The 24,240-nt window shown below is 37.3% G+C and overlaps 1 protein-coding gene across 7 annotated transcripts in view; it reads right to left on the bottom strand.

Annotated features, from left to right (window-relative positions):
* Trim33 (tripartite motif-containing 33) overlaps positions 1–24,240 on the bottom strand; it is a 92,853-nt gene that overhangs the window by 15,300 nt on the left and 53,313 nt on the right. For all 7 annotated transcript variants that reach the window (XM_063282278.1, XM_063282274.1, XM_006233100.5 and 4 more), the window contains 10 exon segments: positions 23,780–23,897; positions 21,509–21,783; positions 20,568–20,732; positions 17,003–17,200; positions 11,186–11,318; positions 9,259–9,322; positions 6,992–7,151; positions 4,955–5,304; positions 3,354–3,477; positions 1,471–1,545 (listed from right to left, as the gene is read on the bottom strand). In XM_063282278.1, coding sequence (XP_063138348.1) covers positions 1,471–1,545; positions 3,354–3,477; positions 4,955–5,304; positions 6,992–7,151; positions 9,259–9,322; positions 11,186–11,318; positions 17,003–17,200; positions 20,568–20,732; positions 21,509–21,783; positions 23,780–23,897 — 1,662 coding nt within the window.

Here is a 24,240-nt window from a genome sequence, read left to right as displayed (position 1 = left end):
TCACTATTTGTGTTAAGAGGGCTTAAAAATGGAAAAGCCAGGGCTGGAGAGATGACTCAGCGGTTAAACACTGACTGCTCTTCCAGAGGTCCTGAGTTCAAATCCCAGCACCCACATGGTGGCTCACAACCATCTGTAATGGGAACCAATGCCCTCTTCAGGTGTGTCTGAAGACAGCTACAGTGTACTCACATACAATAAAATAAATATTCTTTTAAAAAAAAATGGAAATGCCATTTTGAAAAATTCAACAGTACACAATTATTCAACATTTAGATTTATTTTCTGAGTGCACATCTTTAATCCTGGCACTCAGGAGGCTGAGGTAGGTGGATCTGAGTTTGACACCAGCCTAGTTATATAGTGAGTCTAGGACAGTCAAAGTAAAGCCCAAAAAGAGAAAAACAACAAAAACATTTTACTGTACACTATAAACATTTATCAAATTATCTACCTATAATTCATAAATTTGTAAGAAAAGAAAAAGAGGTCCTGGACTCAGGCTCTCGCCATCCATGACAGCTCACAACTGCCTGAAACTCAAATTCTAGGGTATCTGACACCATCTTCTGACTTCCATGACCCCGGGCATGCACCCAGTAAACACATACACTCATACATTTTTAAAAATAGTAAAATCAGCATTTTAGAGGCTGGAGAGATGGCTCAGGAGTTGAGAGCACTGGCTCCTCTTTCACAGGACCCGAGATCCATTTCTGGCAACCAGAACAGCTCACAGCTGTTGGTAACTACAGTCCTAAGAGATACAATGTTCTCTCCTGGCCTCCCTGATCACCGGTATGCACATGGTGCACAAATATACGTGCAGGCAAAATAACTATACACACAAAAATAAATTTAACAAAAATAATTACTATGTTTAATAAGGTGTTTACAGAGCATTAAATACCAGCATTGGGGAGGCAGAGAAAGGCAGTTCTCTTTGATTTCTAGGATAGTTAAGGGTATGTACAATCCCTATCTCAGGAACAAAAAGCAAGCAAACGAACAAAACCAAACAAATAAAAAGGTGATTACAGAGTCTGGAATGAGAGGCAAGGGAAAAAAAAAAGACATTGCCCAAAGAATATGAAACTGCAATTAGGCTGGTGTAAAAGTTCTACTAATCTACTGCCTTACTTACATGTAAATCACATTTAATGATAAACTGCATATTTCAAAATTATATAAAGGAGTTTTGACATTGCATTCTCATTACAATTATTTAAATTGATGGTAATAGACATGTTAGTCTGATTAAATCTTTCAATTTGTATGTAGGTTAAAACATCATATTGTACCCTACAAGTATACATAACATGTCAATTAAAATTAAGTTCTAAAACAACGATGGGGAGGAAGTATCAGACATACTGAGTCAGAGTAGTTAAGGAACTTACTGAAGAAGCCCCATCTAAGCCACAGCCCACGGACTTCTGTACCAGGGTAATACTAAGTCATGTAACTCACCGAAACAGGAACAGGCTCCTGGAATTCAATACTTAATTCATGGCAATAGAGGTAAAGCAGAAGACGTTCACATTTCTGGCCCCCAAGAGAAAAAAAGATGAAACTATTTTTTTCCGATAAAATAGTCTGTAGAATATAGCTATAAAGTATTATTACAACAAACTGAACATTGCTTGCTATATAATAGGTATCAAAGAAAAAATTTTGCTTTGAATTAATTTTAAAACTATGATCTATTCTACTTTAAGAGTTTTTATTCTAATAAAATTAATGTAATTAATTCTTATGTACAAAAATATGAGGGCTGGAGAGATGACTCAGTGGTTAAGAGCACTGACTGCTCTTCCAGAGGTCCTGAGTTCAATTCCCAGCAACCACATGGTGGCTCACAACCATCTGTAATGGGATCCGATGCCCCCTTCTGGTGCGTCTAAAGACAGTTGCAGTGCGCTCATATAAATGAAATAAATATTTTAAAAAAATCCTTTAAAAGGTATATGAGTCACAAAAACTTATAGTAAACAAGTAAACAAAATTTCACTATTAGAAGTCACTATAATTCCCCAAGGGAGGTAAAACCAAGTTTTATTCCTCTGCCTTTCAGCGACTACACTCAGGTTTCTTTCTCTCTCTCTCTCTCTCTCTCTCTCTCTCTCTCTCTCTCTCTCTCTCTCTCTCTCTCTCTCTCTCATCCAATTGCCAAAACCCCTAAACCTCCAACCCCCGCCAAAATACCCACCTTCCCCTTTCATTTTACCTTTTATCTGTTTTGAGAAAGGGTTTCACTATGCAGCTCTGACTTGTTTAGCACTTTTATAAAGACAAACAAGCCTAAAAGTTGTAGCCACTTTCCTGTCTCTGTCTCCTACAAGATTTTTAGAAGAGCTATTATACTAAAATTTAGTTTCTACTTAAACTTTGTTTAATGTTTGTATATCCTAAACACATTCCTTCTCTTCACAGAAGGATTGTTAAGCTTACATATTAGATTAGAACTAAACTTAATTCTAATGACCATAGAACTATGTGAAGGCATCCTTGTCATTAGAAATCAGGGAACAATAAGATCAGTAAAAATTTCAGTGAAATAAAAATAATTTGGGTTTCATTTTTAACATGATGGGAAGGTATTAAAGAGTTATAAAAAATGAAGTGGTAAACTTTTTTTAAAGAAAAAGAACAATTTAAATATAGAAAAACAGACTAAAGGGGCAGGGGAAGAAACAAGGAAATCATCACCAAATTATCACAATAGTCTGCATAAGGAATTATGGATGCTTTAGATGGGGAGAAGAAAGAAAATGGCATTATAACAACATGTGACTTTTTATCTTAGAGATTTCTAACCACAACAGAGGTGAACAGGGTAATAAGGAATGCTAAGGACAAATAAGGATTTATTTGTCTGGTATTTGCTATTTTTTGAGGGAGAAGGCCAGAAATCAAGATTTGAATCAAAACATATCATGTATGAAGTCTGGCCTCAGGAAACATGTCTGTAATCTCAGCATACAGAAAGGAGTAGTTCTACAAACTCAAGCACAGCTAGGGATGTATAACAAGGGACTAATATCTTTTTTAAAAGTCTTGAACTAGGGGCTGGGGATTTAGCTCAGTGGTAGAGCGCTTACCTAGGAAGCGCAAGGCCTTGGGTTCGGTCCCCAGCTCCGAAAAAAAGAACCAAAAAAAAAAAAAAAAGTCTTGAACTAAAAATTCAAGGCTTTAGAAGTCATAAGATGATTCATTAGATGATACAACACCTACCAGGTCATGGGCACATTACATAGGGGTAGGGGTAGGGATTGTATGGTGGGGTAGGGAACATGATATACACAGGCTGACAACCACCAAATCTCTATTAACAAGTCAGCTTTGAAACTTACCCTTTGGTCCACAGGACTTAAGCCCTGTGCAGTTTTCCCCTTCTTACTATGTTGCATATTATCACAATCATATTCAACTTCTGGCTTCCCAATATCTCTGCAAAATGTGCATATCCAGTCTCCACTGCACAGGGAAAAAGGCCATTAGTCTACATAATTAGAAAAAAGTCTATTCTGGAGAAGATAGGCCCTTAGTGCAAGTATGTAGGTTTCCTTTTCTTTCTAATGCATTCATGAATTGTTTTGTTACATCTCTTACATAATAAACTCTCTAAAACTTTACCCAATCACACATCAAGTGAGAACCTTCTAGAAAACTATAAAATGGAATTTCAACAGTAAACACCAGTCTGTTCATGGCATAAACTCGATGACCAGTACCTGCAGCAAAATACCCCCTAAAGTCCCCATATTAGCATCCCATGGTCCTACATCTGTGATAGGAAACAATCATCATTTACGTTCTTGGTAGCACAAAGCCCTAGTTGATGCCTGTAACTCCCATCACTGGACAGGCAGGGATGGAGAAACCCTGGAGCACACTGGCAAGCATGCCTAGCTATCTGAGTAGTTCAAGTAGGCAACAGAGCAACAACACCCAAAGCTGTCCCAGGCCTACACATGTACCCTTCCATACATACAAGAAAACAGTAGGTGTTCTGGAGTTACTTGAGCCATCTACAGTGTTCTCTAGTGTATTAAATACACCACCAACTTACATAAGTGCTTACAATTATATATACCCCCTTAATTTTTAAGTCAGATAAAATATTTACTGTTTCTTAACTTAGGATTTCTATTGAATTAATAAATTTTATAAATTATTTGCTCATATTTTTATTTTTCCCATATATATGATATATATAGTAATCTAGGTAGATAAATAAATTCTAATTCTAGAAGTTAGGTATTTTATATTCCAAACTATCTGCCTTTGAAAACTGGTAAAACCTTAGACAAACTGGTAAAACCTTAGCCAGTTATGATGGCACATGACTTTAATCTCAGCACCAGGGAAGCAGAGGCAGGAGGATCTCTGTGAGTTCAAGGCTAGCCTGGTCTACAATAGCAAGTTCCAGGACAGCCACAAGTACATAGAGAGACCCTGTCCCCAAAAAAAAGAACAAAGAAAACTGGCAAATCTTAATGTTCCAATATATCCCCAAGAAAAAGGGTCCAGTAAGATGACAAGAAAGTAAAGCACTTGCCATTAAGGCTGAAGTTGAGTTCAAGTCCCCAGAACCCACATGGTGGAAGGAAAAACTGACCTCCATCCATGTCCCATTTGCACAGTATCTGTATACACATATGCTTGCAAACAGACACACAAGTAAGTAAGTAATGTAATAAACTATGAGGCACTGTTTATATAGCTATTTTTCTTTCCCCATCTTAGTGTTTGAGACTGAACCCAGGAACCTTATGTATGCTAGGCACCATGTTCTACTACTGGACTACATATATCATATCAGTTTCAGATTTTTTTCAGTAAAAAACTTTGATCTTTAAAATGGGCTTTTTTGAGGAAAGCCCTGAACAACTTTCTGTATATGTTTAGATTTGGGAATAAAAAGAACTCAAATCAACAATTTTGCTGGTACCTTGGAAAGCTGAGAAGTGTTGGAACATGACAAGTAAGATGAAAGACTTTTGGACATTTTTCACAGCACAAAAGATCCCCTCCATTCTGGCAGACGGCACACCAGTCTTCATTTGGGTCATCATCTTTGCTATTGCCATCTCCTCCAATCCTTGCCGACCTGTGCATGAGGTTTCGAATTGGAGACTTCCCATTAACTAGGCTACTGAGTCCTGATTGTTTGCAGCTTTCACTGATATCTGCTGGTTCGGTTTTCACATGGTTTTCCAGGCTTGTTAAGGTATCCAGCTCACTCTCTAGGTGGAGGTTAGTTGAGAGAGGTGGTGTCAAACTACTCTCAGGACTGCTCAACTACAAGAAAACAAAGACAAATTTTTAAAATATTCATTTAATTCTAGGTGTATACAGTATGTATACATACAAATATATACATGAAGCTACATTAATATACTAAAATTATTCTGTAAATCACACTAGTGAAATAAAAGAATGCTAATAACCTATTACATATGCTAACAAGATTTTAGAGGTTTTTGTCTCTAATATTAGTTCACTCAGCTGACTCAGAAATTAACTAAACCATTATACACAAACAATCATGACTTTCTTACAGAGAGCTTATGACAGGGCACTATTTTTCCAATCAAAATCAATTATATAAGCCTAGTGGTGGTGGAGCATACCTTTAGTCTCAGTACTTGGGAGGCAGAGAAAGGTGAATCTGAGCCTACAAAGTGAGTTCCAGGACAGTGAGAGCACAGAGAAACCCTGTCTCAAAAAACTAAGATCAGGTAAATAACATTTGAAAAGAATCTTATACCACTCTTTGGCACACATATCTGAAATGAGAATTTTGGTTTCATTAAAAAGCACAGAAAAATTTAAGAATGTTCTTATTTTAAACCCAGGGATGGGATATGGGGCTGCTTCAGATTGTCCACAGCAACTGACTATATGGTTTTCCTCATACTTTAACGGGTGTGATTACGCAAGAGGCAGATAAGATTCTATGATTCTGTGACATTTGGAATTCTGGAGACTTTTCAGAGGCTATAAAATGCTAGGACCCCAAGAGGTTGTATGGGTTCTTGGTCATGGTTTATTAAGCAAAGAAGAAACAACAAGAAGAAATTAGAATCCTGATGGTGAAGAGCAAACCTGCCAAGGAACTCAATGCCCGTAATCAGCACAAAGTAGTCTAATGATAACATTGCCCCTTTCCCCTCTATCATTTTTTCTCTCCTATCCCATGCTAGGGGGTTGAGAGAGGGTGGCATAAAAGGGTAAAAGAAAAAAGGATGCACAAAGTAGTAAAAAGCCTTTCTATGCATATCATTTAACCAATGGAAGACTATGGCAAAGCAGATCTTGCATCACATCCTGTATTTTTATGGGGGCACTTTCTAAACTAAGAGTTTTAATGGAAGAGATGGCATTGTTATAAACACTGAGCGAAAGCTGTAGTTCTTCAATCCATACACTGAACCAAATACAGTGATATGCTGAGATGCCTATATGCCAGTAACATAGGTAGAAAAGTAAAAAGGTGGGCAGAAAGAATAACAAAAAGGGAAACTTCTATATGAAGAGGACTTTGGACACTCCTTCATTCTGTTTTTATTGTATAAACTATTTCATCTAAGAAACTCTAGAATGGTTATTATAAGACAAAAAGAAAATCTATCTTTGGCCCATCTTCTTTTGTATGAACAATTTTAGTGTTGAGCTCCTAGGTTATAGTCAACAGTTAAGGTTCTGTTGTGGCCTTGAAATCCTATGTGTACACTGAGATCATTAATAGAACATAATTTAGCCCCATGGCATTAGTATTAACTAAATAGAAATGTCAAGATAATACTAAGTAAATACTTTAAGACAATTAAGTTTTTTCTGATTAATTATAGCTGAGAAATAGAAGAGCAGAAATAGAAGTAGAAATACTTAGCTTGTGTCAGAAACAAGAATTTAAAGACAAATAAATATGCCTACTGAGATGGATGATCTGCTGACAGCTTGTCAAATCCTGGTGAGAACTTACCATACAGGCACTCCTCCTGCCATCCTCTGTCTTCTCTTGTTTCACGGCTCCTGAAAAGCTGCATATCTCTTCTTCAGTCCCAGGTTCTTGCTTGACCTTCACCTGATCAGACTTGAAACTATGAGCACTTTTCTCAGCAGTTCTTCCTGATGATCCGCAGCTAATAAGAAACAATAAAAGTCACATGCTTGATTGTATAGCATAAAGTAAAAGTACTATTTATTAACGATAGTAGGCAGTCACCTCAAATAGAAATGTGAAAGACATAAGGACAGACCTTAAAATTACCTTTCCTGATCTAAAACATTGAAGAGTAAAATGATTTAAGTTAAGCATTCCTTAACACCTGACTGAGATTAGGGTTTTAAGATTTTTTTTTTCCTATTTTGATACATTTACTATACAGGGCAAGATGTCTTTGGGATAAGACTCGTATAAACATGAAATCCATTTAGTTCCTTACTATATATATGGTGTACAATTTCATATAATATATTAAATGCATCCAGCAATTTGATTGCAACCTACTACATGGCATCAGGTATGGAATTTTCCATGTGGGGCCTCCTACTAGAGCATTTCAAATTTCAGATTAGAGATGCTCAACTTGTAGCACAAAATATCAGTGATTGTGTCACTTTCTAGCAATAGTTTCAATGCTACCACCTAAAATATCTTAAGAGTACAACATCAGCAGAAGTGGTTAATAAAGCCTCACTATGAAAGATCATTTCAGATCTGAGAAAGGGACTGAAACAAAAGGGCAATGATAAACACACAGCAAACAACCTAGCAAAGTTCAGAATCAGTAAAAGCAAAGTGGAGAGTACAGGAACATGGCTAAAGAGGTCCATAAAAAGCAAAAACAACAACAAAAATTCACCACTGAGTGAAGGACCTTGTAAGACTAGTATAGGTACTCAGAATGAAGTTTCCACTGCTTGTTTCTGAAAGCACTGGCTGAAAAGGCAACCAAGTACTTTTTATAGGAACAGTTTTCAAAATATACATGTACTTGGAAACCGCAATTCTCTAACTGATTAAAATTTGATAGCTCAATGAATATTATACACAATATTCATTATATTTAATCTTAAAAACATATTTCTTAGCTCTAGCCACTGAAAAGGCCAAAGGAAAATATGAACATGTCCTTAATAGCTACAAGAACATTGAAACTGTGTTGAAATATACAGATTCATAAAAGTAGGTCATAGTCAAACTCCTAGGTCACCGAAGCAAACTGGGAATCAGCTTATCACAAAAGTCAATAAAGAAAAAGTTTCCTACCTCCCTTAACATAGTAATTGACAAAGTTTCTTCACAGATATATTCTAAAGTAATGAACAATTATCAAAACAACACTTTTCAGCCAGTAAAGGCACTTGCCACCAAGTCAAACCTCAATTTGTTCTCAAGGACCCACACAGAAGAAAACTCACTCCCCACAAAAGTCTTCTGGTCTACATGCACACATGAACACACATAATACATACATGCACACAACACCAGACAAATTTTTGGAGCTCAATGATCAGCCAGCCAACCTGTCTATTCTGAACTCCAGGTTCACCTCTCAGAAAGTAAGGTGGAGAAGTGAATAAGACATCTGACATCATTCTCTGGCCTCTGACACATGTGCTGCCCACATGTATACAAACTACACAAACAAACAAAGCACACTCCCAAAGGAAGCACACAGTACAACTGAAGTATTCCCCCCTCCCCCCCCCAGCTGAGGACCGAACCCAGGGCCTTGCGGTTGCTAGGCAAGCGCTCTACCACTGAGCTAAATCCCCAACCCCAACAACTGAAGTATTCTTATTTCCACCTAACTAAACCTGAATTTTGATCAAATCTCTCATTCTTATTTTTAATTATGTGTGTATATATAGAAAAGGCAAACTAAATAATGAAAGAAATAAAAAAAGTCTAGAAGAGACACCTCTACATCTGCAAAAACAAACTCTATGTAAACACATCTACTGATCATAGTATATAGGGCTCATTTCAGTGTGCATAAATCAGGAACTTTAATACCTGGCTCTAAACAAAACTTAAAATAGTTACAAGCAGAACGACATAATTTCTGAGATTTGTTTCAAATAATCCAGAGAGGAAGGGAGTAGAAAGGAATACAGAGGGAAGAAAAGTGGGCATAACTACTGACTGTTGAAACTGGGGATATGAAAATTAGTTTACTTTCATTTGAAAATTTTCTTATTAAAAAGTTATAAGTAACATAATACCGAAAGAAAATTACTCACCTGCCTCGACTGCCAGTACTAGACGTACTAGGGGGTCTCACAGGTGTGTGAGAATTGGATAAGCCTACAAAACAGCACGTCAAACTGAGTATCAGAATGTTCAAACTATACAACCCGACTCAAATTCTTGTAAATCAAAGACAGTGGTAAAATCAGAGATGGCAAGTAGAATCATTAGTAGGCATCACCAGTTTCTTTCAGCTGAGTTCAGATATGACTTTAGGATCCTCTTCCAAAAAATATTACTCAGAAGCAAAAAGCAGCAACTTGAGAAAACTGTCACTTCTTCATATCATAAAATAGTCTATGTACTCTTTTGAAAAACTGAGACAGTGTTTCATTACATAGCGCAGACTGGCCTTGACCTCCAACTGAGAGCTGAGATTACAGGTGCACACAAATCAACCAGGCATTCATTCTTTTTTAATGTCCTGAAAAAAATTCTAACACTCAACGATGTAATTCAAAAAAATGTTAATAAACTACCTTTAGTAAAAAACCCTGTTTTCACCAGGTAGTGGCAGCACGTGCCTTTAATTCCAGCATTTGGGAGGCAGAGGCAGGTAGATCTCAGAGTTCAAGGCCACCCTGATCTTCAGAGTAAGGTTGAGGACACTCAGGGCTATACAGACAAACCATGTCGAAAAATCAAACAAAAACATCCATGTTTACATCTGAACTATCTTTTCTCCAAAAAATCAGACATTCAGTTTTAGGAAACAAAAGATCCTATTTAGTTTACATTAGAAAAAATGTAATTAATTACATTAAAAAAAAATACACTTAGAGCTGGATGTAGTGGTTTGACCCTAATCCTAGCACTTGAGAACCTCAGGTAGAGTTTACCTACTTAAGCTAGATAATAAGTTCCAGGATAGCCTAGACTACAATGTGAAACTTTGTCCCAAAATTCAAAAACAAAAAAAGGGGTGGGAGGAGAGAGAGGTCTAATCATAAATGACTGGACTAATGGAGTAATGTGTGGCATTACTCCAATCATGAATCTTGACTGTCTCAGCTGAAATCCCATGAGGGCAGGAACAATTAAACTAAGCTTTGAATTTTAAAATTACAACTTGAAAATTCACATGGTTTTCTTTATCTTTATTAAGCAGTTTTTCATCATTTTAAAACTGATTTGAGGGCTGGAGAGTTGGCTCAGTGGTTAAAAGCACTGGCTGTTCTTCCAGAGGTCCTGAGTTCAAATCCCAGCAACCATAAGGTGGCTCACAACCATCTGTAATGAGACCTGATGCCCTCTCTTCTGGTATGTCTGAAGACAGCTACGGTGTACTTAAATAAATAAAACAAAACAAAACAAAAAACCTGATTTGAGTTAAACTTAAAAGCTCAATTCATTATACTGTAAAGCATAGGATATAAAAAGTTAATAGACTGCAACCTCATCAAAGAGTGAGTACAGTGTGGCTGGATGCTTTAGTGTTGTCAAAAGACAGGACACAGTATGCTTAGTAGCATCACTCCAGTAAGATAAAGATTGCCAATGTCATTTAACATATATGCATGAAAATTGGAAATGTCAAGAGACCCTGAGGAAAGCAAACTCTTCTTCAGAACCCAAGTGGGCCTGACTTAAGTGAGCTGAACCCTGAGGAGCTGAAGTTATGTCTGTCCTTACTGAATGTTACTTCTGGACACCACACTGCAAAGTAACTCTTTCCCGAGTCCAGCTTATAAATGCCCTGCAAATGTTAGACCTGCCAATGGCCAACCACATAATCATCTGATCCAACTCCTTAATTCCTTGTCCTCTCCCGTCCTCCCTACTACATCTTGTGTGTAAAGTCAATAGACATAAGGCCTGTATCTCCACACACCTGATATAGACACGAGGAGACAGCCTTTGTTCCTCCACCCCTGCTTTAAGGTGTTAAGAGCAATGAAGCAGTATCCCTGTTTGTTTTACCTGAAGATCCAGGTGATAACGCAGAGGGTCCAGGGGAAGGATTCATGGTACTTGTAGGTTGAGGGGGTAGATGACTGCCTGAGATATATCTACTCAGTAGATTATCTAAACTACTTGAGCCAGCATCTTCCAACTAAAGAAAGATAAAAATAAATTTGCTTTGATTAAACTGAAGATGAATGAATTCATGTCACTGTCTAGACTCACTTTACTATAAACTACAGATTATTCAATATCAAATTCAACCTAACCGTTGCTTCCTTAGGCTATTTTCAGAACTCACACAGGATAAAATTCATGTGACTGATGTTATAGTTTATATTACATGACAAATAAGTAGCTGCTAAGACAAATTTAGTAAGCCACTAAGCTCTGGCTGTTCATATAAAAACAGTTCTCACACACTAACATCAACATTTCGCTTTTCTTTTCTCAAAACTGCTGGAGACCTTTGTCCTGAGCCTCCCTTCCTTCTTATTTTAGTATCCCATCAGAATCATTCAAACAAGGAGAAATGCATGTCAAACACCAACTTTAAGCTGACAAGTTCTTATCAGCATTCAGCTTGACAAGGGTGCATCGGTTTATACACAAGAAAGAAAAGAGCAGAAAATCTGAACTCGTTTCATACTTAAAAGGCAGTAGGATAAGTTTAGAGGATAAAACATTGCAATTTTGAAACACCCCCTCCAAACAAACAAAACTAACATCAATTTCCTCTCTTAAAAAAAGCCATCTTCCTGCAGAATGTGATGCTTATGTGAGAAAATATTTACACGAGAAGTAAATGGCACGAAGGGTTGAAAGTATCTGAAAACCCACATTATTCCTAAGACTTTGTCAGCTTACTATTACTATTTAATCCTCTTGCTTACTCTATTTATTCCCACACTTGCTGTTTTAACTAACAATGGACCAAGTCACGACCACAGACAGGCAAGATCTTCCTCAAAAGCAAAAGTAAATTCCCAATCCCCTAAAAAAACCCTCAAGCCAGTGACAAAAAGGGCAGAAGGTTAGAAGGCTGAATTAATCAGAAGAAAAAGTAGTAGTGGTTCTACCTACACCTTGGTCACAGCTACTAGTTAAACATCTATTTGTAAACTGTAACTAAAATCCTTAGCTACAACTCTCAAGTTAACTAGAAATAATCACTTAAGATGGGAGCTCCTTTTATTGTTTATTTCATATTTGTAAAGGTTTACTAGTAACATGATAACATGTATGAGTGTTTTGCCTGTATTTATGTACAGCATGTATGTGACTGCAGGTCAGATGAAAGCACAGATTTCTGAAACTAGAATCATAGGCACTGGTGAGCCATGTGGGTGCTGCAAACTGAACTGGAGTCCCCTACAAGAGCAGCAAATGCTGAGCCAGCTATCCATCCAGCCCCAGAAAGAGTGCTGCATTCCACATAAAAATGGGAAAATGACAACCCTATTCCACTCCTTCAACACCTTTAATATTCTCTACCTCTAATTTCTATTTCTAACTAAATAAATGGACCTAAAATTGAGAAACATTGAGAAACATTGGTCTATCGGCTTTTTGTGTGTAAGTTATTTTTCTAAGATAAAGTTAAAAAAAAAAGTTGAATAGGACAAAACAAATGGACAGGAAAACAAACGGACAAAAGAGAGACAAGAAAAAAAAACAAAAGAAACATATATAGATGGACAGGTAGACAAACTCATACCACAGAAAGTTTCTGTGAGACATTAAAGTGTGAAGCATTCTGGTTTCAACTTGCTACCTCCTAGTACCTTCTCATTAAAGCAAACTTTTTTTTTTCAACAGTTTTCACTTTAGGACCACCAAGATGGCTCAGCCAGCAGAAATATTTGCTGCACCATCTGCATTTAATCCCCAGAACCCACGCAAAGATGAGTGAAGAGAAATTTGACACCACAAATTTCTCCTCTGGCTTCCATATAACTACTGTATGGTGTGTATGTGTGCGCATACACACACGTATGGTGCGCAATAATTTTTTGTTTTTGTTTTTGTTTTTTTCAGAGCTGGGGACCGAACCCAGGGCCTTATGCTTGCTAGGCAAGCGCTCTACCACTGAGCTAAATCCCCAACCCCTGTGCAATAATTTTCATACCCTCACTCTTATTATTTTATAGCTATCTTATCAAAATTATAACATCTTAGTAAAAAGGTTATATATAATATTGTTAGTAATTCCTAACCAATTCCATTTTGTCTATCTCTCCTGTATTTTATTATCTCTCAATAGTGTCTGCCTTTTTATGCTTTTAAGCCATTGCTGATACTATTTTCACATCTAAAACAAAATCATTAGGCTGACCAGCCAAACCACACAGCATATTCATGTACTCAAGTACAACTGTTTTCTAGATGTGCAAAATATGTAAATCTGTATTTTGTATTCAACTTACTATGTGTACTATCCATTTACTTTGATTTATATTAGTGCTAGATTGTCTAAGTGAAATCTTAATCTAATTTCAGCGCCATCACATAATTTATTAGAGCATCATTATACATGGGATTGACACAACCAAATCAGTGTTTTAGAACACATGACCATTCTGGGCTTTTTAACTATTCTTCTAAATGTCTATTGCTTAATGATGCCAATCACAACACAAAGCCATTATTCATGTCTGTGACGCTGCCAATTACACAAACCTGCCATAGGAAAAAGGTATGTAAAAGTACAATTGTATACTGCACATAAAATATGATAATGAAAATAACTGATATTGATATATGTATTTACTATATTTCCTTTTGCTTTCCCAGAACTTAGGGGGCAGAGGCAAGTGAGGTTCTGAATGGGGGAGGATGACTTAATCCACATGGTGAGTTTCAGGCCAGTCAGGGCTGTTGAGGCTCTGTCGAAGGAAGGTGGGGGGAGGGGTTGATTTGTTTTTGAACATGCTAGATAAGCACTATACCAATGAGCCACATGCCTAACCCAAAGTTTATGTTAAAAAAATATTTACTGCCTATGTTACTCCAGAAGCTTCATAAATTTAATGCTTAACCATACTAACATTAAGTCCCAGGGCTATCAGTAGAAGGCCAACACAATGGTATGGTATTTTTGGACAATTTTTTTTTTAAAGATTTATTCATTTATTATATATAAGTACACTGTAGCTGTCTTCAGATACACCAGAAGAGGGCATCATATCTCATTACAGGTGGCTGTGAGCCACCATGTGGTTGCTGGGAATTGAACTCAGGACCTCTGGAAGAGCAGTCAGGTGCTCTTAACCGCTGAGCCATCTCTCCAGCCCTGGACGATGTTTTTTAATATCTATCTCTTGCGCGCTCTCGCTCTCTCTCTCTCTCTCTCTCTCTCTCTCTCTCTCTCTCTCTCTCTCTCTCTCTTTCTCAAGGGGAAAAACCCCTTAAGGTCTTCTGCTTATATATTATGGCTATCAATTCTGTGTTTTTATGGAATTTCTATGGTGTGAATGTGTGCCTCTCGATCTCTATGTGTTTCTTGTGTTTATTCCTTGGCTCTTTTTTTCTTGTCCATTTGTTTTGTCATATTCAGGTTTACTTTTACCCTGTCTTAGAGAAATAACTTACACACAAAAAAGCTTATAGACCAGTGGTTCTTAAGCTGTGGGTATGTTAACTCTTTGGGGGTTAAATGACATTTCATAATGGTTGACTATCAGATATCCTTGATATCAGATATTTACATGATGACTCATAACTAGCAAAATTATAGTTATAAAGTGGCAACAAAAGTAATTTTTGGTTGGGTGTCAGCACATTATATATTACAGGGTAGCAGCGTCATGAAGGGGGAGAACTACTATTATAGACAGAAGCCCATATTAGTATTATTTCCTTATAGGCAAAAAGTAGAAGCCAAAATAGACATCAGCTAGTAATAATGAATACACTGCCATAGACACAAAGCCAGAACCAAGTATGGGATGCAAGCCTGTCATCCTTACATGTGAGAGAGTGAGGTAGAAAATTAGTTTGAGCCAGCCTGAACTACATGGTGATCTCTAGGCCAGACTACATTTCAAGGCCCTATCTTCAACAGAAGAAAAAAAGAGAATTTTATACAATGAAATATTATTCAGCCATAGAACTAATTAAGTTAGAAAAGAAACACCTATACACTAAGTGAAGAAAGGACAGGCATAAAAATATAAAAGACCATGTAGTTTATTTACCAAAAAAAAAAAAAATTGTCCAGAATAACAGACACAGGAGTCAGAAAAGAGAATGCTGCCTATGTTACAGTTTTGAAACCATGAAAACACAGGGAATTAGAGATGATAGCAAAACAATCTTGCAAACATACTAAAACTAGACAAAACTTACTTTTCAGGCAATCTCAAACTATCTTTTTGGTGTTGCTATGGATAATGAAGAGTCTAAATTTACAAGCATCTCCAACTACTGCATGCATAGGAAAATGACTCACCACTATTTCCTTATTATATGTCTAATACACTCAGCACCAATACTATTACCATTCCCTTAGCCAAAAGAGAAGGGAAAAAAATCTACTATCAAGAAACTGTAATAAAGTAAAAGAATCACAAGAAGTTAGTGATTTCAAGTAAGTTTGAAGTTAAAAAAGCATCAGTTAAAACTCTCACACAGGCAGGCCTTGGTGGCACATGGCTTCAATCCTAACTCAGGAGGCAGAAAGGATCTCAGTGACTTGGTAGCCAGCCAGCGATATGTAAAAACCAGCCTCAGCAAATCAAAACAAAACTGTCCTACTATTTTAGCAGCTTCACTGTACCTTGCTGCCATGGAGAACTCCAACTCTAATAAGAGAAAATAACAATAGAATCCTCACGTCTTTTATATTTAAGAACATAGTTTTATTCAAATAAGCTGGAAATGTCAAAAGACATGGAAGACACCTAATAGGAAAATGTCTCAACAGAAAGAAACGAGAAACCTCAGAAGCAAGTCATCTTCTCTTTTTCATCGTTTCTTCCCTTTTAGTATATGCCCCAACATGCCTGGTATCTAAACCCTTCAACACAGCCTTTCTCTACCCAAGTGCTTTACATGAGGAGTGGACTACCCTTACTTAGGGATCAAAAATAAGGGGTTGGGGATTTAGCTCAGTGGTAGAGCGCTTGCCTAGGAAGCGCAAGGCCCTGGGTTCGATCCCCAGCTCCGAAAAAAAAAGAACCAAAAAAAAAAAAAAAAAAAAAAAAAAGGAACAGAAGATGAGAACCCATTTTGGTCCTGGGTCTCTTTTAGGCTACAAATTCATTTCTTTTTAAATTGGCTATATTTCTTTATTTACATTTCAAATGTTATTCACTTTCCTGGTTTCCTGTCCATAAACCCCCCCCTATGCCCTCCCCCTCCCTCTTATGGGTGCTCCCCCATCCACCCCCTTACCGCACCCCCCCAACATTCCCCTGCACTGGGGGTCCAACCTTGGCAGGACCAAGGGCTTCCTCTTCCACTGGTGCCCTAACAAGGCTATTCTCTGCTACAGATGCAGCTGGAGCTAGGCTACAAATCCTAATAATGCATATTATTTGATTGAGGGTTGCCTTTGGAAAGTGCTAAAAAGTGTGAAGAATTAGCAGATCAACAAAGCTAGTATTGGTCTATTACTATACCCTGTTCAGATACTCTTAACATGTATTCAGTGTCTTCTAACTTTAAAACATAGGAGAATTAATTTCAGCACAGTAACTTTAAATATTATACATGTATCCTTTATTCTTCAGAAGGTTCAAGAAAATATGGGTCCTGAAACTAAACAAATCTGAAACACATATCTTCTTCAATTAGTATGAGATTTTAAACGATTTGCTTAGCTTAAATACAAACCTGTATAGGTGGAATGTCTGGCAACGATGGAAGGTTTTCTGGATTGGTGACTGAGGGTATTAATTCTATTGCTGTGACCGATGGGCTGGTGGGACCTCGATTTGCATTTGCCATAGTTGCTGTGGTAGGGCTTGTTGGGTTGATTGGGTTGTGTGCTGATACAACAGGAAAGGGTCCAGCGTGTCCTGGGTTTGAATGCTGTTTAGGAAAGAAGGCACTATTATTATGTGCTCTGCCAGCATCTCTGAACCATACCTTAGCAACAATCATAACTATATCTTTAGTGTATCCTTCAAACAAAAAGTACCTGCAGCTGACAAAGTGGGGCCTTGCAAACTTATGCAAGAGAAGTCTAAACTTTTCATTTTTCACTCATCTGTATGTACTATCTAAAGAAAAACAGATTTGCAAAACACTGTCAGCCAGTCAGCCTACTGATATGATCTTCAGAACAAGGATGTATGAAGGTGTGGAAGGCAGCAAGTAGCAGAACAGAGAAGGCACAGTTCTTTAACATGGGTGTTAAAAAAGCTGGCTAGCACTGCAGACTAACAACATGATGGGTCAGTAAAGCCCTGACCAGTGAGACTGAACTTCAAGGACAGCTGTTACAACATCCAAAACACAGAGATATTCTTGTAATAAAATTACTACTCTCCAATTACATATTTTGTCAAGTATTAAACAAAAACTTGATATAAAAAATTATTCTTATTCTAACAATAACAGTAAACAAATATATAGCAGAAAAGGAAGTAAAAAGACTACACTTAACTCCTAGAATGTATAAAGAATTTTATATCATCTGATTATTTTGTATATATCAGTTCCTGAATGTACACCACATGTGTACAATGCCCACAGATGTCAAAAGAGGGAGGGCATTAGATACCTGAAAAATGGAGTTACAGTCTGAGTAGCCACATGAGTGCTGGGAACAAAACCATGCCCTCTGGGGTTGGGGATTTAGCTCAGTGGTAGAGCGCTTGCCTAGCAAGCGCAAGGCCCTGGGTTCAGTCCCCAGCTCCGAAAAAAAGAAAAAAGAAAAAAGAAAAAAAAAAAACACAAAAAAAAACCCATGCCCTCTGCAAGAGCACAAGTGCTCCTAACTGCTGAGCCATCTCTCTGTAGTCTTCTTAGCTTAGTCTTAAAACCATATAAACATATTTTTGTCTCAATAATTGTATACAAATAATGTAACTTTTCAACGGTAAGGTTTTAAATCTTAATAGGAGCCTTCATTATTACTCAATTCAACCACCAACTTCTATTAATTTTTTTTTTGTACAGAAAAATCACAAAAAGTTAACTTATGCCTGTCAGATATAAACACAGAAGATAACATTCTATAAAAGCTGTGGAAGAGAAGTTCAAGTCTATGGAGAATAGTCTGTAAAATTCTGAATTTCAAAAGAAATAATGTAGGGCTTGGTTTTTCTTCGTTTTCTTTTTCAAGATTTACTTATTTTTGTGTGTAAGAGTATTTTCCCAACATATGTGTCTGTGCACTATATGAACTATACCACGCAGACCAGAGGATCCTGAGACTGGAGCTGCAGATGGTTGTGAACCACGATCTCTCTAACCACTGTGTGTGTGTGTGTGTGTGTGTGTGTGTGTGTGTGTGTGTGTGTGTGTGTGTGTGTGTGTGTGTGTGTGTCTGTGTGTGTCTGTGTGTGTGTCCGTGTCCACCCGTGAGTGTGTTCCTGCATAAAGCACCAATGTGGAGGTTAGAAGACAAAGTTGTAAGATTTGGATCTCTCCTTTTACCCTGAAGTTTGTGAGGAGCAAATTCAGGGCTTGGTGGCAAATGGCTTTACATGCTGAGCCATCTTACATCCCATTTTTAGTTTTAAAGTCAATATTTATAATATGCTAAGTATTTCTGGAGCTACTTAACAAATATATAAAAGTTTTATATAAGGTGAATAAACTTTTTTTTCACAAGTCTTTCTTGGGATAGTGTTAGCCAAAAAAAGTTGGAGACTCACTGCTTCAAGTGCTTATACTCTTTCCTTCTGGAAATTATTTGATTCTATTCAAGATACCCTGGAACTGAAGGTTACAGGTAGTTGGTAAAAATGTCATGTAAATGCTGGGAATGAGGGGCTGGGGATTTAGCTCAGTGGTTAGAGCGCTTACCTAGGGAGCGCTTACCTAGGAAGCGCAAGGCCCTGGGTTCGGTCCCCAGCTCCGAAAAAAAAAAAAGAACCAAAAAAAAAAAAAAAAAAAAAATGCTGGGAATGGAATTAGGTCCTCTGCAAAAGAATAGTAAGTGCTTCATAGATTATCTCAAAATTCCTGTTCCCCAAAATTCCAATACAGTGGTTATAACTCAGAATCTGTTATAGCAAGACTGCAACTGCATTTTAAACTAACCAATTACTTCCCAGCCTCTACAGCATGCTTGTTTATTTCTAAGACAATCTCTCTATAGACCAGCCTGGCTTCTAACTCATGCATGTTATTTCTACTTTATTTCCTGAGTCTTAAGATTACAAGTGTGTGCTACCATACTCAGCCTAAACCATGTTCATGTTCTGAGAAAGCACCCATGAGGTTTTTTTTTTTTAATAGCTTGAATACTGTAAAAAAAAAAAAATACTGTTGTTTTTTTTTAAAGTGGCTTCATTTTATAATTACTCTTATAGTTACATTGTACGTTTATTTAAAGATTATAAATTTGGCTCTAAATCACTTTATTTTTACTTTATAAAAAACATTTTGTCTTTTTATGTGCATGTGTGTGCCTGCTGAATGAGTTTCTGTGTAACATGTACGCAGTGCTCTCAAGAACCAATGCTGGAACTCCTAAACCTGGACTTACAGGTGGTTTTGAGGGGCCAAGTTAGGTCTTCTCTTAATAACTGTGCCATTTCTACATTCCTAAAGAGTTGTTTTTTTGAGACAAGGACTACTGTAGCCTAGGCTGACCTAGAATTCTCAATAAAGTCAAGGATAACCTTGAACTTTGATCCTCCTATCTCTACCTCTCTAGCACTGGAATAACAATCAAAGCCACTAAACCCAACATAATTTATTATTATTATTATTATCTTAGAGTTTCTTGGCAGTAATGGAGATCAAACCCAGAATTTCAAGAACACACTGTAACCCACAGTAATTTTTAAGATTAAGCACATCTTTTAGAATAAGACTCAAGTATAGAAAAGAAAAATATAAAAACACATAGTTAGCCTTACTAAAAATTCTTTATTATCAAAATGTCATGTTAAAAAGCATACTAACAGTATCAGAAAATTAAAGCTCTAACCTTGATTTTTCAGAATTACTGTTTGTGACTAGGGGTAAAACAAAAGATCCTCGACTTGTTTTTCATTCTTTAGGTAATAAGCTTAGATAAACCAGTGTATCTTAATCCATAGTGTAAGTTTAAAGAGACAAATTTTCATGTGAATGCACATTTTTCTGGGACAAGCAGATATACATAAAACATCAAATTATCATAAATATCAAAGACCCTCATGAACCATTCTAATTATGAACACATGATCGCTTTAGTTTTAAAATCGTGTGACTCTTACAAATGTAACTCTAGGCATACTTGTCTTTGGAGATGTGGCTGCATCATGGAGTACTGAGGGCCACTGTGCCTGGGTATCCCGGGTATTCTGGCAGCATTCTGCGCCAGTCTCATCTGATGGGCCTGAAATGCTCCACAGTTCATGTTGCCTCTTTGCATTGTTTGCACACTGATCAATCTTGGAGGCTGTAAAAAGGAGAACGTTTAATTCATATAATATTTCCTTTTTTCTTTGTTTGTTTGTTTGTTTGTTTTGAGACAGGCTTTCTCTTTGTAGCTGTCCTGGAACTCACTATGTAGACCAGGCTATTCTCAAGCTCACAGATCCACTTGCCTTTGCTTCCCATGTTCTGGGATTAAAGGAAATGTACCAACCATACCCAGCAGACATATTTCTACAAATTTATTGCTCAATCATAAAATGCTAAAGTAATAGTAATTCAGAACAGAATGGTGTAAGTATTAAGTATTATTAAGGGTACAGTATTAAGCCATATTCGTTTTTTCAACCCCAATTCTTACAGAACTGATAATTGCTATAAAAAGTCACTCCAAATTTTTTCTAGCTACCCTTTCTGGGAGGGAGAGGGAGGAAGGGATGAAATGGGGGTCAACATTAACTCATCTCATTGTGGAATTAACAACATTGATTGTGAAGCAGGACATAAACACCAAAGGAAAGAATAATTGCAGCAAATGCCTAATGCATCAGAGCTTAGAAACAATCTTGTTCTTTGGCTCACAACTATATGTGTTATGTGTGGGCATGTATTATGGGAAGGGGCAAAATGTCATTGCTTCCCATGATCTTACTTATTAACACCTTTATTATTCAAATTTTCTCCATATTTCTGACCTTTGAACTTCACCTAGTAACTCATATTGTGTAATTCATGAGCACAGAATGATGTGTAGATTTGTGATCTTAATTTCTATCATTAATGGAAGGGCACAGTGCTTACCTGTTGTTGTAACATCTGTGGGGCTGCCTGCCTAGGATGCTGCTGTGTTGTTGTTGTTGTTGTTGGTACAGGAGCTGGTGGCTGTTGCAATCTCATCTGTTGTAACTGCTGATGTTTCTGTGCATACACTTGTTGCTGCATGTGCTGGAGTCGAAGCTGTGCTAAATTAATCTGTCCAGGGGTTTTACTAATGTGGTTTGTCCCTGGAGGAACTTGCCCAACTACAACATTAGGAGTATAACCAGGAGCTGGTTTACTCTCTATTACTAGATTACCTGAGGGTTTAAAAAAATAAGAAGGATTTACAAATAATCAACTTAATTGCCCACTTCAAAGATGAATCACTATCTTTTCCTCCTTCTGACAATTAGCACCTCAGAGCATCCAACAGCACATCACAAATGAGAGCTAGGTTTAATGATGCTAATTAGAAACGCAACAGATTCCAAAGCCCCTTGAACCCTCCCACAAATAAGCTGATCATTCACAATACACTATCTGTTCTTAGTTAGACCTGTGTGGGTGTGATGTATGTGTGCATTTGCTTTTTTTTGGAGGGGCTTGGATGGTTGTGGGCATGCAGAACAGTGCCCATGTGGAGGTCAGAGGACAACCTTTGGATGTCAGTCCTCACCTTTCCAGCTAGTTTGAGGCACGGTGTCTTTGCTGCTGCATAACCCAGGCTAGCTGGCTGGAGACTGAAAGAGATATTATTAGAGGAAGGATCCAGTCAGTCTGAACCAATTCTTCCATGACAAAGACTCCAGGATATATTCAGGATGGCTGTTACTGATTCTATCTGCTTTCTTTTTCCCTTTCTTCCTTCCATCGTTCCTTCCTTCCGTTTCTTTCTTTCTAAATGTGTACAGGTGTTTTGACTATATATGTCTGTGCACCAATATATTCCTGGTTCTCAGAAGAGATCAGAAGAGGCTACCAGATCCCTTGGAATTGGAGTTACAGATAATTGTGAGCTGTCATGGGTGCTGAGTAATAAATCTGGGTCCTCTAAAGGGTAGGCAGTACTTTTAGCCACTGAGCCATCTCTCCATCTGCTTTCAAACTGCCAATGTTAAGGGTGAAGTAATACCCAGCTACCAAATAATTTCCTATGGAAATTCTGAATACTTTAAAACACTTATACCTTTAAACTGGCCCTTCCTTTTTATCTGGTCATGTCCCTTTCTTTTTACACAGTCATTTTCTTTGAGGTAATATTGGCAGGCCACAAAGAAAAAATCCTGTTGCAAATAATGATTTTTATAAAAAACTTTTTGGAAATGAAGTACAAAATGAAATGCACACACACACACACACACACACACTCTCTCTCTCTCTCTCTCTCTCTCTCTCTCTCTCTCTTACATTCTCTACCAACACCACCCCTCATCTAGTAAGCCAAACAACAGTGATTTTCCAGTGCTACATCTAAAGTCAAAATTGAGTATCTTTTTTCTATTTATCCAAAGAATGTTATTTTTAAACAGTAAAATTCAAATCTCAAGGGCATGATTACCTTCAATGTGAAGGCCAATGGATGGCAGATTTCATTCTGAGTCATTTTACTTAAGAGACAGGGTCTTAAACTGACAGGCTCGAGCAGCACTGCCTCAATCTCCTTGTAGTAGCTAAAGTACAAAGTCGCTTGCTTGGCTTTTTGTTTACCTCTACCACCCTCAGCCATGGTCGTTAGGTCAGTGATATGGAGAGACAAAAGCAAAGTCTATTTCTTTATCAAGTGAAAAGAACGGCTTTTGTCTAACATTCCTTAGAATGTGGCTATAACACCTCAGTGAACCCAAGTTCCTTCTCGACTCAACCACTTGGTATAATTAAACTATGGAGCATCTAAGTAACTAGTCAGAGAATCATCATTACTAAGTCAGTATTAATTCTGAAAAAGAAGGTAGAAATGGACCACAAGGAAAAGCACTCTACAAGAGTGAGGAGTAAGTAGAGAGCATTGTTTAACATGCTGGAACACAGGGTTCAAGCCCTAGCACCAAGACCTAAAGAAACAGCCTAGACATAGTTTCCAATGCCTAACACGTTTCTTAAATCATTCACATCTTTTTTTTTTTTTTTCTCCCCCGGAGCTGAGGACCGAACCCAGGGCCTTGCACTTGCTAGGCAAGCGCTCTACCACTGAGCTAAATCCCCAACCCCAAATCATTCACATCTTAAAGTTTAAAAACTGTATCAAGAATCTGCTAAAATGGTTTCTCCTCTCAGCTTTATAGTTCAAATAATACTCACAAAATGATTTCTCACCTAAATTCACGACATTTTTGGCCCAGAATGTGGGGTCACAGTGGAAACGAATTGCTCCATTGGCAGCAGGGACAGGATCACATCGTGCTTTCAAAATATGACGTAACTGAAAAGTAATCTTCAAGGGAAAAAATTTACAGTGGTATTAAAATTAAATGTTAGTTGAAGAAGCATACTAGAGATATTTTTAAAAGTTCATAAAGCCCCAGATATCACAGAAGACAGTGTCAACATCTTTAGCAAGCAAATGGAATGCATACTTGCATTTCTGCCACTTTTGATAATAAATTGTACTAAGATACTAGTATCCTCAAAATAATACATATGGCATGATTCTATTTATGAGAGTTTAAGAAAATGAGAGAAATACAATAAAAAGTAAATGGGAGCAACAGATAAAAGTTTTTCAGCTTCTTGAGTCTGAGAATTGATATGAAATTCAGGTTAACCTTCAACTCTCT

The sequence above is a fragment of the Rattus norvegicus genome, chromosome 2 (genome assembly GCF_036323735.1).
Source record: "Rattus norvegicus strain BN/NHsdMcwi chromosome 2, GRCr8, whole genome shotgun sequence".
NCBI classification, from domain to species: domain Eukaryota; kingdom Metazoa; phylum Chordata; class Mammalia; order Rodentia; family Muridae; genus Rattus; species Rattus norvegicus.
This window is presented reverse-complemented; position numbering and strand designations above follow the sequence as displayed.